The sequence below is a fragment of the Ambystoma mexicanum genome, chromosome 3q (assembly GCF_040938575.1).
Source record: "Ambystoma mexicanum isolate Mex_15411 chromosome 3q, UKY_AmexF1_1, whole genome shotgun sequence".
Taxonomy (NCBI): Eukaryota; Metazoa; Chordata; class Amphibia; order Caudata; family Ambystomatidae; genus Ambystoma; species Ambystoma mexicanum.
This window is the reverse complement of record NC_090926.1, coordinates 1199373714-1199390533: the sequence shown is the minus strand read 5'-3', so window position 1 is coordinate 1199390533 and position 16820 is coordinate 1199373714. Positions and strand designations below refer to the sequence as shown.

The window sequence follows — 16820 nt, the reverse complement described above, 5'->3', positions numbered from 1 at the left end:
TATGCATTGCCTTAAAACCGCCATGCTCCACCTGATCCGCTGTTCCAACTATGCATGCCAGATCAAGGCAGCAGCCTTTACCAAAGCCTACCTAGCATAGTAGTCTACCAGGCAACGTTCCCGTAGGTCAGACTGGACTTGCAGCAGCGTATTTGGTTGACTCAGGTCTTTTTTACAACTCATTCAAGGTACTGTAAGGAACGCATGGTGGCAATAGTAAAACAGGCACAAGTGATCACAGTTCAGGGGTGTTTATTGAAACTTCGCAAGGTTGTGATAAACCTAAATCTACAGATGGTAACAAGCTACGACCATCAAATCATAATAATGCAGTCCTAGTGGAGTCTTGTCAAATAAAAAGGGCCTATACTAAAAAAAACGATAGCCAATCCTTACCACTAATTTACAAATAATGTGGGGTAGTGTTCATGAAAAAGAAAGAAGTGTTAATTAATGATATGTCAGAATGCTCGGGCCATTGGCCTCCCTTCCCCACATTTTCAGCACAGGGCAAGGCGGGGCACTCGAGCAAGCACACACTCTGGCTTCTGCGGCATGAGGATACAGTTCGATTCCCGCAGTTCCGGCCCTTCTGTACCCAGACCTCTGTACCTCTTGCAAGTCCCTTGCTTCACGGGGCTTGCTGTACCAAACAAATGTTCTTTTCCATGCACAGATATCCACATGTAGGGTGTTCACCCTGGATCTCCCTCTTCCGGGCTCCAATGTCTTTCACAGTTCAATAGCATAGAATTCTTTCTCGGGTGACTCACGGTTCACCCTGAATCCCCCTCAGCCAGTCTCAGATCCCTTTCAGATCAATATCAGAATAATTTTTCGGGTGACTCACCGTTCACCTTGGATCCCCCTCAGCCAGGCTCAAATCCTGTTCAATTAGTCTCCCTCAGCTGGGCTCGGAACAATTTCAATGTACTTTAACCTATCAAAGACATTTGAATGTACACAGAGTTTAGCATGACCCGTTGTATGAACACTTCAGTTTCAATCTTCCTCGTTAACATAAAGCATCAGTTGACTACCTAACAGAGACTTTCAAATGAGCACCCACGTGGCGCCAGACCTCTCTGTATATGGTATTCTTGCTTTACCTCTCACAAAATCAATCATTCTTGATAGCTTTCAATTATATTCATGTTGCTCATCGCAAAAACACCTTTCACACTGTTCCCTTTATAAAAAGTTGCCACTTGCAACCTTGGTTCGAAACACAAGCTGGTTTGGTATCAGTCTCTTCGACTCACCAGCTGTCTTTTCCGATGCCGCCTTGTTGTAGGAGTCAAGGACAGTACCACAGCGGCAATCGCTCCTCCCCTCCTGGGTTATCGACGCAGGAGAGCCCCGGGTACCTCCGACACACTGTACAGGTTTGATCAGCCTTCGTTCCTGGTCTTCAGGTTCTTACTATACAAGGTTCACAAAAATAACAGTCTTTAAAGTTCAAAGGTACTTACCTTGTTTCGACCCTCTCTGGTCTCACCGTTTTTCTCCTTGTATTAGACCGCTAACCTGGGAACTGCTGTCTCCTTGTGTGTTTTGCCTCGCTCAGAGTTTGCTTGCATGCTCTGCCTTTTATCGATGTGGGGGAAGTGTGATGGAAGTCAGGTGTGTATAATGATCCGCAATAGCCTGATCTTGCCTGACCATGGTATTGGGACAGGTCAGGTATAGGGCTCTGGTGTTAGTCCATTGTCGCTCACAGTGGGCTGTCTGTGAGAAAATGTTTGTGTCGGGAAAGGGGGTTGGGGGCTGATTTCCTAGGTATCCTACCTGGTGGGATGGGGAAAAGGTGTTATAAGGTAGGGAATACTGATCCTCACCCTTCGGTGTCCCACTTCCACTCCCAAAAGACCCCTCATCCAGGTGATCCTCCCGCACAGGTCCACCCCCAGGAACTGGATCCAAAAGCAATGGCCATATCCTGGCCACCTGGATGACAGAACCCCGGGGACTAGCGAGTGAGACACCTTCAGGTTTCTCACAGTATATTTATCAGCTTATACCACATCATAGCAAAAGATACTGTGTAACATTAGTTAACCCCTTCATGGAAGGAGTCAAACAAATCTATCCGACAGTGGCTCATCGCCCACCAGGGTGTGACTTAAATACACTACTCTGAAAACCAACAGGGACACCTTCTGAGCCTATGCATAAAGCTCAGTTAAAATAGTTTTCATAGAAAGTGGCTTTTCTTACTGCAATCACATCGATCAGAAGGATCAGTGAATTGAAACTCTGTTGGTGTCTGAACCTTTTGTCAGTGGTTGAAGGAGGCAGGAGCGGTGCTCCCATTTCTTTTTTTATGTTTTACTATTCCAAAACTTTTATTTTAAAAAGAAACCTTATTGAATGGCTTAGTTTTAAAATATAAGTGTAGGAAAAAGTTGGCGGAGTTAGGGCGCAGAGTTCAGTCTGCAGCAGTTGGAGTTGGTGAGAGGAGCTGCAGCTACTGCTTGGTGATACTGGGAAAAGAGTTTGACCTGGGGTGTGTCCTTTTCCCTTCTTTGTTACTGTGCCTTTAACCAGTAAAGCTCAACTTCCTTTAAAAACTCTGGGCAAGCGTGGAGCGCGCGCAGAGTTCAGTCTACAGAAGTCCACGGCAGGTAAGCTGCCAACCATGGCCGAGGCAGGCCCTTTGACACGCTCCAAGTTAAAACAATCATTACTGCCACGGGTGAATTGTTCAACTAACAATACTATGCCCAGAGATGGAGGTGTGCACCCAAACGTGTGACTTGGTTGCGTGAACAGCAAGAAGATCTGATGCCGGCCACACCACGCACTGGGCAAACAACGAGTGCGTGCTTCCTGGTCTTTCCCTCTCTGGCACATTTGGCAACAAAATGTCTATCAACTTCAGCCCATTATACATCTCAAAATAGTTCTGAAGATAAGGATGAGGCATTTGTTGCAGACGTTGGTGCTGAGGAGGGTGTGGGTGGAGGAGGGGGTGAGGATATGAATGAAGGGGCAATGGCTGGGGGCGATACAATGAAGGTTGTCCAACATGGATGGGTACGGGATGACAACACTTCATGCCTAAAATTCAATGAGTCTCTAAATCCTGGCGAAAGTGTAAAAGCGATTGAAATCGATGTGGCTGCTTTTGATTCACCGTTTGATGTAACGGACATTGAGCTCCTTGAATTAGAGGTCCCACACTTGCTGACAGAAGCAAATTTACAAAAATGTACCTATCCGCCGGTGGAAGGCAGAGTCAAAGACTTTGATGCAGAAAGACATTTTACTAAAAACTTCTCGGCAACTAAGATTAGATGTAATAGTGAGCATTCACTTACAAGGAACAAGAAAATGCGCATAGAAACATACGAGAAGCCAGGACATTCAGGCTCGACGTGCATGAAAGGAGATTCTAGCATGCGCAATCGACAAGATGGTGAATACAGCCAGGAACACGTAGCGCCAAATGCAAAAACGCCCAACAGTGGGTTTGATTTTGCAGGTCACAAGGCTAGATTGACCGAGCGCTTAAAGGCTGACTTTGAATTAATGAACAAATGGTAGAAATGTAAGAACCGACTTCCATCAGGTTTATGGACCGAGTAAAGGACTCCAAAACATGCATACAAGTCCATTAACACAATGCCAATTAGAGGTTTCTGCAATAAGTACGGAGTCATCATCATTCCGAAAACAAACACAAGAAACACTTGCAAATATTCAAAATAATCCAATGGGATTACCTATGCAGGCCAGCACGGAAAGTAGAGCTACAGCGAGGCACATGTCGGGCTGTACTGCGCCGGAGACGTTGAGTTTGCTCAGCGCTGCTGGTCCGATGTTGCGGGACGCTGCAGGCGGACCAACGCGCAATGGAAATATGCTCACTAGGGCGATTGGATAAAGCACTTTAAAGATGTATTTACGAAGACTGTATCTGGAATGCCGACTGTATTGGCAGCAGAGGCAACGCAGTGGGAGGTATTAGAGAGCGAAGAAGCCATGTGTAACGCAATTGGAAAGTTGAAAAATTCCAGAGCTGCTGGGCCTGATGGCATTTCTAATGTAATGCTAAAAGCATATAAACATGAGCGGTCCATTTCATAGCAAAGTTGTTTGCTAGAATTGCGAAACAAAGAACATTACCATCCTCATGGACTGAGGCGATAATAGTGCCGATCTTCAAGAAGGGCAATCGGGCAGATCAGGCCAACTATCGCCCGATTGCCCTCCTGGATAGATCAGGCCAACTATCGCCCGATTGCCCTCCTGGATACAATTGGAAAGATAATGGCCACCTTCCTCCAGCAAAAACTAACAGCCTGGGCTAATAACAATGGAATTTCAGACTGTCGACAGACGGGTTTTACAAGTGGTGTCGGGACTGAGATCAACCTGACTATGATTAACTTGCTGAAATTAGAAGCCCTAGAGAAGGGAGCAAATCTTTTTTCGCCTTCGTAGATATGCAACAGGCCTTTGATACCATAAATCGTGAGTTGCTATGGAGAAAACACACGAATTGGGAGTGTCCGGAAAATATACTGCAACCAATAAAGGCATTCCATTTAAAAACATCAATTCGGATCAGGACTAATGGAAAAGGAGACCTATCGGAAGCGATAGACAACAATAAAGGGGCTAACCAAGGTTGCCAATTGGCCACTACTCTATTTAAGTTGTTCATCGCCGATATCCCGAATGCTTTAACAAACGTAAAGCGCTTTTCTCCAAAAATCAACCTCAAATTTATTGCGCAACATATGCCGACGATCTTGTCCTGATTAGACTCGACACAAATAGGGCTACAGCGACTGCTATCAGGATTGCAAAGCTACATGGACAAAATCGAACTGAGAATAAATGTCATGAAAACAAAAATTATGAAATGTGGACCAGCAAAAGGAAGAATAAATAAAAACTTCAGGTGGAAAATTGATAAATTGATAACGAAGTAATCGAAGAAGTAGCTGAAATTCGTTATCTGGGAGTATTGGTCAGTAGGTCGATTCGAGAATGGAACTGGGTGCAGGACCTATTTCAGCGGATGAAAACGTTTTCCCTACAAGCTGCAAGAATACACACTCTATTCGGAAAATGTAGCCTAATTCCAGTTCGGCAGTTTTACTTGCAGAAAGTAATCCCTGGTATCACCTTTGGAGCAGAAACAGGATGGAACTTAGACTATAAAATCTGGGCACAATTAGAGGGAATCTTCTGGCGGCGTGTATTAAGGCTACCAAAATATATATCGACAATCATCATTAGACACGAAATGGCACTGGACAAGCTATATGGACTTGTAGTCTGGAAATCACTAGTGCTACTACGAAAAATGTTAATCGCTAGTCCAGAACCAGCTTATAAAATACTTGCACCGACTGGCATTTGTTCTCATGCTGGTCTACTTAAGACTTGGACCCAAAAGCTAAAGGAAATCTTGCTGGCAGCAGATATCCAGATGGGCACTTTGTTAGACGAGCCTCAAAATGCAAAAAAGAAGTTAAAACAGTGGTATTGGATCCAACATTTGTTAAAATATAGTAAACTACCAACTGACCAAGCAACTGCAAGATTATGTAGATCAACACAGCCTGCTACACCCCCAACAATCGGGCTTTAGAAGTGCCCACAGCACAGAGTCAGCACTGTTGACTTGCAGACAGAAATGCTGAGCATCCTGGACAGAGGTAAAACTGTTGCCTCTGTATGCTTCTATCTCAGCTTGGAATCATTTTCACCAATTTCGCTGACGATACACAGCTCATTCTAGAGTTGAGTGGAAACCATTCCTTAGACAACGAGAAGTTATCGGTTATTTACAACACCATTGAAAACTGGATGATAACACACTGGATGTGTCTTAATAGCTCCAAAACAGAACTTATGACCTTTGGAAGCGCTAAAGCCTTAAACAATCTTGGCTCGGACTATTCCACCTTCACTATAAAAGACTCTACCATTAAGGTATCAAATAAGGTCAAAACCCTAGGTATTTATTTACAATTCTCCCTAGGTGCAGAAGCCCAAACCGCTTATTTAAAGCGAAATTGTCAATATTACCAAAGGCTTCTCTGCCAGATCAGACCATTTCTAAACATCAAGAATAGTGCCACGATAGGGAGAGCTACCATTCTGTCTCGCTTGGATTATGGGAACGCGTTAATGCTTGGCGCCAGCAACAACTGCTTGAAACAATGCCAGATTATCCAGAATAATGCAGTCAGGTCCATCACTAACAAATCTAAGCATGAACACATCCCCAAGGACAGAAATGATCTCCATTGGTTGGCAGTGAAGGAACGGATCCTGTTTAAATCACTGACCCTAACCCACAGATGTCTCTATGGCACAGCGCCAGCATACCTCAGGAAAAAATTCAGCTGGTTCGAGCCGAGCCGTAGTTTAAGGTCCTCCCAAACAAGGACTGATCAATCCCAGCCTTCCAGGTAAAGCCACTGGTCTCGGTCGAGCTTTTCTGAGCCTGGCGACTTCCCACTGGAACAAATTGCCTTGCAGCCTTAGACTGGAAAGCAACATCCAACTCTTTAGGAAGCAATTGAAGACCTTTCTCTTCAAATAATTAGGCAACTACTACACCGCATCATGTTGCCATCTTTCTGCTCCTCCTCTCTCTACTCTCTTTTTGTGTCGTCCCGTTAATCTTCGTCCTTGTGTCTTTTTTCGCGCCCTGATGCTTGCGAGCTTCGGCGCGTTACAAATGAATAAATGAACTTCGAAAATCTATACAAGAAACTGAAACACCATTGAATAACAGACCCACAGGATGATACTGATGACTGGAGCTTGAAATGGGACTCGGAGGACATTACCAACACTATCAGGTGCCTGAATTCATCTAGAGCACCTGGACCTGATGGGCTAGCCAACAGCAACCTTAAAGCAGATCCAGAACACTGGGCCAAATTCTTTTTCCATCTTTTCCATCTGATAGAAAAATCTAAAGAGATTCCACGCACATGGTATGTAGTTGTTTTGATACCAATCTACAAAGCAGGTGATCGGAAAAATCCGGCCAACTACATACCAATTGCCCTGTTGGATCCGTTAGGAAAATTATTTGCCGGATATTTACAAAAAAAATTAAACTGTTGGGCCATACAGCATGGAAGACAAGCAAAAAGGCAAACTGGCTTTGTCACAAAAATAAGTGCCAATGTCAATCTTTTGCTATTGAATATGCTAAAATACGAAGGGTTGACGAAAGCACATCAGGTCTATGCAATCTTCATAGATCTAAAAATGGCCTTTGATTCAGTTAATAGACAACTTCTCTGGTCCAAATTGGCCGCGTGGGGCTGTCCATCTACTATTCTGAACCCAATACAACAGCTGTATTCGAATACGTCTATCCGAGTTCGACTTACAAACAGCGGAAAGGCAACAGAATCAATTCTTACTTGGAATGGGCTTAAACAGGGATGCCCCTTGGCTGCTTGTCTTTTTAATCTCTTCACCCACAATTTTGAAGAAAAAATTCACCATCCGATGGCGAATCCTTCTAAGATCAACAGTGAAAATGTTCAAACCCTAATCTATGCGGATGACATTAACATCTTGGACAAAACTGTGAAAGGTCTGCAGATAACATTGAACAAAACTCAAAATTTCATGAAGGAAAATTATCTACAAATCAACATCAACAAAACTAAGATAATGAAACTGATAACTGAAAAATCCAAGAAGCAATGGGCCCCAAAAGTCTATCTGGAAGACAAAGAGATTAAGCTAACCAAAACAATAAAATACTTGGGTGCATTAATCAATCCATCGGCGAACGAAAAAGAATGGCAAGAAAACATTGAAGAAAAAGCAGCATCGTTAGCAAGGCAAGGTCGTTTTTTCATCGCAAATATGGCACTTACTCTGCAAAAGCTACAACTCTACTATATAAACAAAAGGTCATACCAATCTTGACTTATGCGAGTGAATCCCTGATAAACCAACATCTATTGAAATGGTCCAAATACGAAGCTATTTTCTGGAGAAAAACCCTTGCCTTGCCAAAATCATTTCCGATAGCCAGAATCAGATATGAACTTGCCTTGCAATCTATTCAGTCCATAGTGCTATGGAAACGAATGGACCTCCACAGAAAAATCATTTCAGAGGAAAATATACCATCATTGGAAATTCTTAAAGAAAAAAAACAAGCATTCCAAGTTGCAGCTCTAATAAAGTGGAAAAGTGAAATTAAGCAAAAAATGCAAGAAGAAGAAATCACAGAGGAAATGTTAAGAAATAGACCTCAATATGCAAAACAAAAAATTCAGAAGAATGGTTGGATAAGAACGATCGAAGAACAAACAACTTATAAACGCCATTTAACCAGCTACATGGAAGCAAGAACACTCAATCAGTTGCCTTCTTATCTCGTCCAATTCCCAAGTGTGAAAATTCGTGATTTATTCTTGCGCTTTCGGCTGAACATCTTACCCACACGCGAATACTTGGCTTTAACAGACAGAGCCAAAAATATTTCTCCTGTCTGTCGATACTGTAAAGATCCAATGGGGAAAGAATCTTTATTCCATCTAATCATGGTGTGCCTGGAACTAAAAAATAAACGAGATCTATTTAGAGATTTTTTTTAAATCTCAGAGCAACAAATGACAGCAGAGGAGAGATGGGCAACATTGCTCCAAGGAAACCATCACGGGCTGATCATCACAGTGATCAACTTCTGGATTGAGATCGATAAAGAATTGTAAAAGAAAAGCCGAATTGAAACACAGTTTTAAAACCTTTTTGTATGAAGACTCAAAAAAGGGAAAAATGAAAAGTTTGACAAATCAAACAAAACATTTAAAAAAAAAAAAAAGAAAAATGAACTGCTTTAGAGCTTGGGCCTTCATCAAATCAACTGGAAAATATGCCACAGTACCTGCAACAATTCCCGTATCGTCATCTTCGTAATGGGTTTCTAAGATTGCGTTTGAATGCATATAAAACGAAGCAAATGTTGGTGGTGCGACACATAGAAAACGCAAAGGACGATGTATGTAGATTCTGCATGGAAAGTACTGAATCACTTAAACATCTAATAACAGAATGTACTGCATTAAAAGACCAAAGGTCAATTCACTTGAGTCAATTTGCACCAGCGGGTGATAATATGGACAAATGGTGGTTCCGGATTTTAGGCGGAAGCTCTGTGCACTTAACATGCTCAGTAATAAACTTTCTTGATAGAATCTTGGAGTGAATTGAAATGAAGCAACTCTTTCCCCGCTGAATTAACAAATAACTTAAGTACTTTGGACTAATATTGAAAAGTTTATTTTCAGTTTTTTGACATAAAATTGGCAAAGTGGATCTAGGTCACCTGGCATAAGCCCTGCCCACCGGGTGCCTTCCTACCTGCAGCTCTTTTGCACCACTTAGCAAGCCCCGCCCACCTGGTGCCTTCCTTCACCATCACCGTCTTGTGGCCAATGCTGGATTTGACTTTTATGGACTTCATTCATTCACGGTGCGTTACTCTTTCTCAACTCTCCTGCTGGACTTACTTTGCATCTTGTACTCATGGTGGCCCTGAATCATGCTATTCCCATCTTCATCTTGTAGCCTGGCTTGCAACATTATGTGTTACTACCGACTTCTGCAATTGTATTCGCTCTCCACTCTTGCTTCTCCACTCTTTTTGACTGCTTACTCTCTGTTCTCTCCTCCTTTCCCTTTTCCCATCTCCTCCCCTTACTTTCTTCTATGCACTTACTCTATCAGAATTGTCCCTGGACCTAATATGATAGCCACCTCGTCTGTTTCCTCCACCCTCCCATTACTGTTTTTTTCCTCCCCACCACCTCTCCAGCGCTATCTGAAATGTCGTCAGGCCTAGTATGATAGTTGCTTGTTTTGTTCCTCCCCACCCTTTCTGCACCCCTCTCCCTCACCTTTTGTTTTTCTCCATCTCTACCAGAAATGTGGTCAGACCTAGCACGGTAGTCGCCTGTCTGTTTCCATTTCCTTCCCACTCTCCCCCTCCCTTCCTTATCTATGTCTTAGCTCTTGCACTATCTGAAATGTCGTCAGGCCGAGTACGATAGTTAATTTCACATCCTTATTGTTCATGGCCTGTAAGAATGTGGTTGTATTTTCCCTTGTTCCCTCCCTTGCAGCGCTTTGAAACACATTGTGTATAGGTGTTATATAAATAAACTATCATATCATAAATAGGAGATTTAATGAAATGAAAAGGATATTGTTGTGATAAAAGTTTGAAATAAACTAAATGTTACAGTATTAAAATAAAATGAAAAAAAAAGAAGTTGAAACTTACACTTCAGTGCACTGCACATTCCCTTAAACAGCAGGTGTGTTTGTTTTGGGGTTTGGATTGTGCATGGGAGGGGGCATGGTAATGGTGTTTGTGGAGAGCGGGGGTAGGTCAGCAGTGAGCATAGTTCCATTTATTTTCGTACACTTCGATCACTGCCATTTGTCACAACACATTAACATAAAGTGACACTAAGAACACATACTAGGTTTATATCTAAATTCCATGTGAATCAGTCCAGCTTCTTTCAAAATCCAAAATATCATCCGGCTTGAGGGTGTGGCCAGCACCGATGTGGCAGCTCTGTTAATGGCCTCTGTGTATAGCCCAGTGCCTTGGAGGAAACAGACGGTTTCCGCAATCCCCTGAAGTTGGTGAAGTTACGTGAGGGAATCGGAAGCAGTGGAGCACAATATGATCTAACTTGTGCTGTTGGAGGGCCCCTATGAAGCGAGATAATCGTGGGTGGACCCACGTCACCGACACCAGCAATCCAAGATGGCAGATGGCCACGTTGAGGAGGAAAGCAGGAGGCGCAACCCTACAGAGAGCTGAGGAGCGGTGAAACCCACACGGGGTGCCTGGCCCAAGCGAAGGACAAGTGCAGCGGCCTGTCTCAGCGGACCAGCCCGAGGAAAGGAAGAGGGTGTCTGGAAGGAGTGGAGAGGACATAGTGTAGCCCCTGAGGGTAACGGTAAGCGCCCGGCTCCTCCTCCGCGCCGGTCCGCTACCGGGACCCAGCAGAGGAGTAAGAAAGTGGACAGTCCAAAGCAGCAGGGATATCTTGAATGGGAGACCCGCCCCAGCACCAGGCGGCCCCGGGTGAGTCAGCGTGAAGGTGCCGTGGTATCCGGAGACTCGGCAGCCACGTAAGATCGGCCCACGCCACATGATTGAGGAGGCCTCTCCAGATCCACATGCCCCCAGCGAGCCCCAGGCTGAGGGCGTCAAGCTGCAGCATTGCAGGCCAAGTAACCCACCGGCCACACAGAATTCGAGGCAGTGAATCCGGCGCACAATTTTCCAGCATCGAGACCCCTGCAGGCACAGCAATGACCTCGTAATATCGACGGTGAGCCGTGGCTTCAGCTCCCCTTCCACCCTATACCACGTTTATGTGAGAGGGCCTGGCTGTGGTGAGCCTGCCCTCCGGCGAGGGTGATCCTGCTGACTGCTGTGGGAGGAAGAGACCCCTGGAGGCCCCATAAGGTGCACAGAGCCTTGATGAGCAAGACAACAGGGGGAAATACAGGCAATCCACCTTTGCAAAGCTGCAGGCCCCCAGTGAGTAGACATTTGTCAGCTGATCATCCGCCCCCCCCACCAGCCCACTTAACACCTAGGGGGGGGGCAACTGAAGGAGGTGGAAAGTGGCCCCCGCACATGACTCAAGCCTCAGGAGAGAACAGAGATCTTTCCTCACACGTCACAGCACCAGCCAACTTGAACACCCGAGACATCTCCTCCTGAGGCAGCCGCTACGATGATGAAATGGCAGTTGCCATCCACCTTTGGGGGTCCGATCCAGGGGAGCCTAAAAGGTTGTGAACTGCAATAGCATGAAGGTAGTAGGTGGATCCTGACCCCCATATCCACGAAGGGTGTGACACAAGTGAATTCTAGCACAGCCTGACGGGCCCCACATTGGACTTGAACGCAGAGGAGGGACATTCACTCAGGCAGGAGCGAACAGATCGAGCGACCTCAAGGTGGGTGAAGCGACAACTGGAACCTCCTAAGAGAGTGCGATCATCCGTAATCATGTCCAAACACCTTAAGACCCCAAAGAGTGGGGACATCTCCACTATGCTACTAACCGGGGACAGGTGGAAAAAACAGGAGTCAACGAAAACACCCCCACGAGCCACCAGAGAGGACATCCAAGCGTTCATGCTGGACATCAAAGCTGAATTATGCTCCTGCATGACGGAACTCACCACCAAACTGGAGAACACCTACCAACGAGTGACAGAGGCAGACCAAAGGTTAGGTGAAGTAGAAGACCTGACTCAAGAGCATTCGGTGTCGCTGCTAGAGGGACAACGTAAGATCCAGGCCCTAACAGATAGAAATGAAATCCTAGAGTATAAACAGGAGGACTTGGAGAATAGGGCCCAAACAAATAATTTACACATCAGGGGAGTGCCCTCAATGGTTCCATACCATAGCCTGGAAGAATATGTTGGCGATTTATTTCAGTCCATCCTTCAAATCCCGAAAAATCTCAACTTTTGCTGGATCACACCCACAGATTGCATCCCCGGAGAGGCCTGGAGACGGAATCCCCCTGGATGTGATCACCCAAGTACACTTTTTTTAATAAGAAGGAAGTAATAATGGATATGAACTGTCATTTCAAGGATCCCCTCTGCAGATATACCTGGATCTAGCCACAGTGAATGCAGAAACACAGGGCCCTCAGATATCGCTGGCTGGTCCCAACGGCGGTCCAATTCTCCTTCAAGGGGGTCCCCCGCACGATCGCACACTTAAAAGATGTGGAAATGATCCTGAATCCTTCTTTGCCGGAAAAGAGGGATGGCGCCATGCCTGACGCCCACAGGGGCACTGAAACTTTCCCTTCAAAAGTGAGACAAGTGGTTTGGTCAAGAGTCCAAAAGGGTCGCAATGTGAGATGATGGGCCCCCACCATTTAAAGCTTTGCTCTATGTCAAGTGTCGGCAAAATATGCAGAAACAAGTAACAAAATGAGTGCAAGAATGCACTTTACACGGTCGATGGCCAATTCCAAGGTGGATGTCATCTGATGGTCCATGGAGAGTCCTGCCGGAAGTTCAGGACAGGAGTGTATTTCGGAGTTCATGGTTCAGACCCAGTTCAAGGTTACTGGTTGTTAAGTTGGAAGAAATGTTAGTTGGAGCATGTTCACAAGAACTATTACGCGATAGATGGCAACTGCTGACCTGTTGACGGCACCCCTCCCCCTGCTCCCCGCAGCAATGCCAGGGGACAATCAAGAATCTCCTTTCCAATACATGAACTTTGTCACGATGAATGTTAAGGGCCTCAATTCGCTGTTGAAGAGAAAATCCATTTTGAAGCGACTGAAAGACCTACAAGGAGTGGTGATATTCCTGCAAGAGACCCACCTACTTCCGGAAGATTATTCCCATCTCCGAAACAGGGATTTCCCGAAACAATACCTAGTCTCAGATGATTCCAAAAAGGGAGGCACGTCAATCTTGGTGTCTAAGAACACCCCATTCGAGAAACTGGACTCCATCATAGACCCTGGCGGTCGCTTCATAGCAGTGAAGGGGAGGCTCCTGGGCCAACTGCACTCACTGGTCTCGGTCTATGCCCCGAATGAAGGGCAGGAGCGCTTTCTGTATGACCTAGAAACCGTCGTCCTCCTATTCCTGGAAGGCCAGGTCGTCATCGGTGGTGACTTTAATAGGGTCCCTGACACAGACAAAGACAAAAATCATGTGCTTGCCCCCAAGGACTACAAAATATCTCTGGGGATTCTCCACTTGTTTAGAACCCTGGGAGTGGTGGACGCTTGGAGGGTGCTTCATCCAGGGAAAAGGCACTATACTTTCTTTTCACATGTTCACCACACATCTTCACGCATCGATCTGCTCCTGGTTTCGCCCCAACTCCTGTCCTTCACGAACAAGGTAGCTATAGCTCCGAAGGTGCTTACGGATCATGCTCCAGTGGTGTTACAGATTAGATCCTCAAGCCCCTTTCCGGCCTCTCCACCACAATGGCGCCTCTATGATCCAATCTTGAACGATGTGGCACTAAAAGACGAGGTGGCAAAAGCAATGAAGAATTATTTCCAAGATAACCCCACGGAATTAACCTCCCCGGCCACAAAGTGGGACGCCATGAAGGCAGTAATCAGAGGGGTTCCAATAGCACACACGGCAGCATACCACAGGAGGAATAAACAATTGAGGACCCAATTGGAACAGGAGCTACAGACCATGGAGGAGGCACGTAAAAAGGGATGGTCGCCGAGGGCCCATGCGCATTACGAGTGGCCCGTCAAAAACTAGAGGACCTGTATGTGGAGGCGACGGCAGAGACCCAACTATCAGTAAAACAGACTTACTATGCCAAAAGTAGCAAGGCAAATCTCCTCCTAAAAGCAAAACTTGCGAAAACCAGAAAACGGAACTATATCATTGCCCTCTGAGACCGCGAAGGAGTCATCCACTATGAGGAGCAGAAGAAACTCCAGCTAGCACAAGAGCACTTACTGGAGAATATGGCCAGCGGAGACAGGCCTATCGAGGCTCAGAGACAATACATCATGGAGGCCGCCCTACCGCAACTGGCACAGAAAGACAAATAAGCATTGGAAGCCCCGATTCAACAAGAAGTGAAAGCCATCATCAAAGCACTGAAAACCCGTGCCACGGGACCAAATGGTCTATCGTCCCCATTGTACAAGCTCATAGACCCAAGCTTGTGCTGCCCCTAACACCCTTGTTTAACATGTTTCGAGAAACTGGAAGTGTTATCCCCTCAATGCAAAACTCCTCCACAATCCTAGTGCTAAAACCTGGGAAGGATCCGAAAGATTGTGCCTCCTATAGGCCAATCACCCTGATGAACACTGATGCTAACATCTACTCTAAGGTGATAGCGAATCGTTTAGCCCCTCTCCTCCCGCGACTGATAAACCCTGACCAAACGGGTTTCGTACTAGGTAGGAAAACTGGGCATAACATCAGGAGGGCAGTGAACTTGAAAGACGTGGTCTCGCGAAATGATGAAAAACTATCTCTTCTTGCCCTGGACGCTACTAAAGCATTTTACAGGGTAGGTTGGTCCTTTATGCACCGGACATTGGAGGCCTTTGCTTTTGGCCCCCAGTCAGGGGAGCGATTGTGGCCAACTACTGTGCCCAGAGTACCTCCCTCCAGGCGAACCAGGAGCGATCGTCCTCAGTCCCTCTCACGTGTGGGACACGTCAGGGTTGCCCACTCTCACCTCTCTTATTCGCTCTCATCATGGACCCAATGACACAACATGCACGGGGAAATTAGTCAATACGGGGCCCGATGGTGCTCGACTCGCCTCATAAGATCTCACTGTACGCCGATGATGTGCTCTTATCGATTACCAACATCATCCCCTCTCTACAGGCGGCGTTACAGGAATATTGCCTGACCCCAACCCACCATCTACATTTAGGTGGTAAACATAATTTAGCAGAAAAAAATGTGTTTATGAATCGAGCTTTAGACCCAATGTCTTAAAACAATTTTATATATGGCAAACCTTCAAAATTGCTTCCTTTTTTATTAAAATATCACAGTTTCCTGTTCCCCACTGGGCAAGCAAGATTCACAATGATTGAAATAGAGAGATTTTAGCCATAAGAATACTGTAATTTCGGGGGGGTGGAGGTGCATTGTAATCTTTATTCTTCAATAGAAATATTTTAATTCTTCAATTAACTTATTTCTCTGCTAACGAGTATATATGCCCTGATTTATTCAATTGCTGGTGTTTGAGGATTAATATCGCTCCACGCTAATTTTTCTTTCGTTTTGTATCTTAGGAAATTGTGCCCACTACCAGAAAGGTGGCTGGTGGTACAACATGTGTGCACATTCTAACCTGAACGGCGTCTGGTACAAAGGAGGCCATTACAGAAGCCGTTACCAAGATGGCGTCTACTGGGCGGAGTTCCGGGGAGGGGCCTACTCTCTGAAGAAGGTGGCAATGATGATCAAACCCAGCAAATAGCAGCACAGCGCTGGCAGCTGTGGGCGATGCAGGGCTGTCGATATTAACCGCTCGTACACATTAGAGGAACTATACTAGTTGGACAGGACGAGAATGGAGTCTAATGCCCCCTAGGACACAGCAGTGCCTTTTTATGTTGTTGCAACAAATGTCCATTCTCGCTCGTACTCTCTGGCTCTATTCTTGATAAGCGCAGAACATTCATGGATAGCTCTGTTACAATAGGATGACTGTATTTAATGCATTTTTGTTTGTCCAGATATTTTAACATACCACCCACTAACCTTGTTTTACTGAACCGTTAATGTGTCTTGCTTCAATGATGTTGAGCATCCTAGAAAGTGGACCTGGCCACAATGGTCATAAAATCATGGTTGCAGATATGGGTGAAAATGAATAAAATGGAGATACTTATGGTTATAAATGCCGCTATTCAACTGGTTAGTGCTTAAGATTGGTAACGCATACATATACGTGGGTGCCACATGGTTGCTGTTTCAGTTCATTTGTGGGAAAGCAACACATTTAGATTTACACCAATGGGCCAATAATAGTGAGCTATTTTATGTTTTTATTCATTCCTAAACTCCGCAGATGCCTTTTCAATATCAACTGAAGTTCACATGAGATACAGGTCTTTACTTACAGAAATAGAGTCAAATGTCCTGTAATCTATCGCAATCTTTGGTAGGTTATAATGTACAGTCAGGCCCGGAGGGGAGGAGGGAGAAACAGAGGTGGTGAAACCATTGGGGTTATCATGACTGCCTGAGTAGGTTAAAATGAATGAGAAACACAAAACATAATGATT

General features: G+C 45.3%; 1 protein-coding gene across 1 annotated transcript in view; it reads left to right on the top strand.

Moving 5' to 3' along the window:
• ANGPTL6 (angiopoietin like 6) overlaps positions 1 to 16433 on the top strand; it is a 250158-nt gene extending 233725 nt beyond the window's left edge. The window contains exon 6 of the mRNA XM_069604048.1: positions 15822 to 16433. Coding sequence (XP_069460149.1) covers positions 15822 to 16009 — 188 coding nt within the window. The 3' untranslated portion in view covers positions 16010 to 16433. The remainder of the gene's footprint in view (positions 1 to 15821) is intronic.
• The last annotated feature ends 387 nt before the right edge of the window (positions 16434 to 16820 follow it).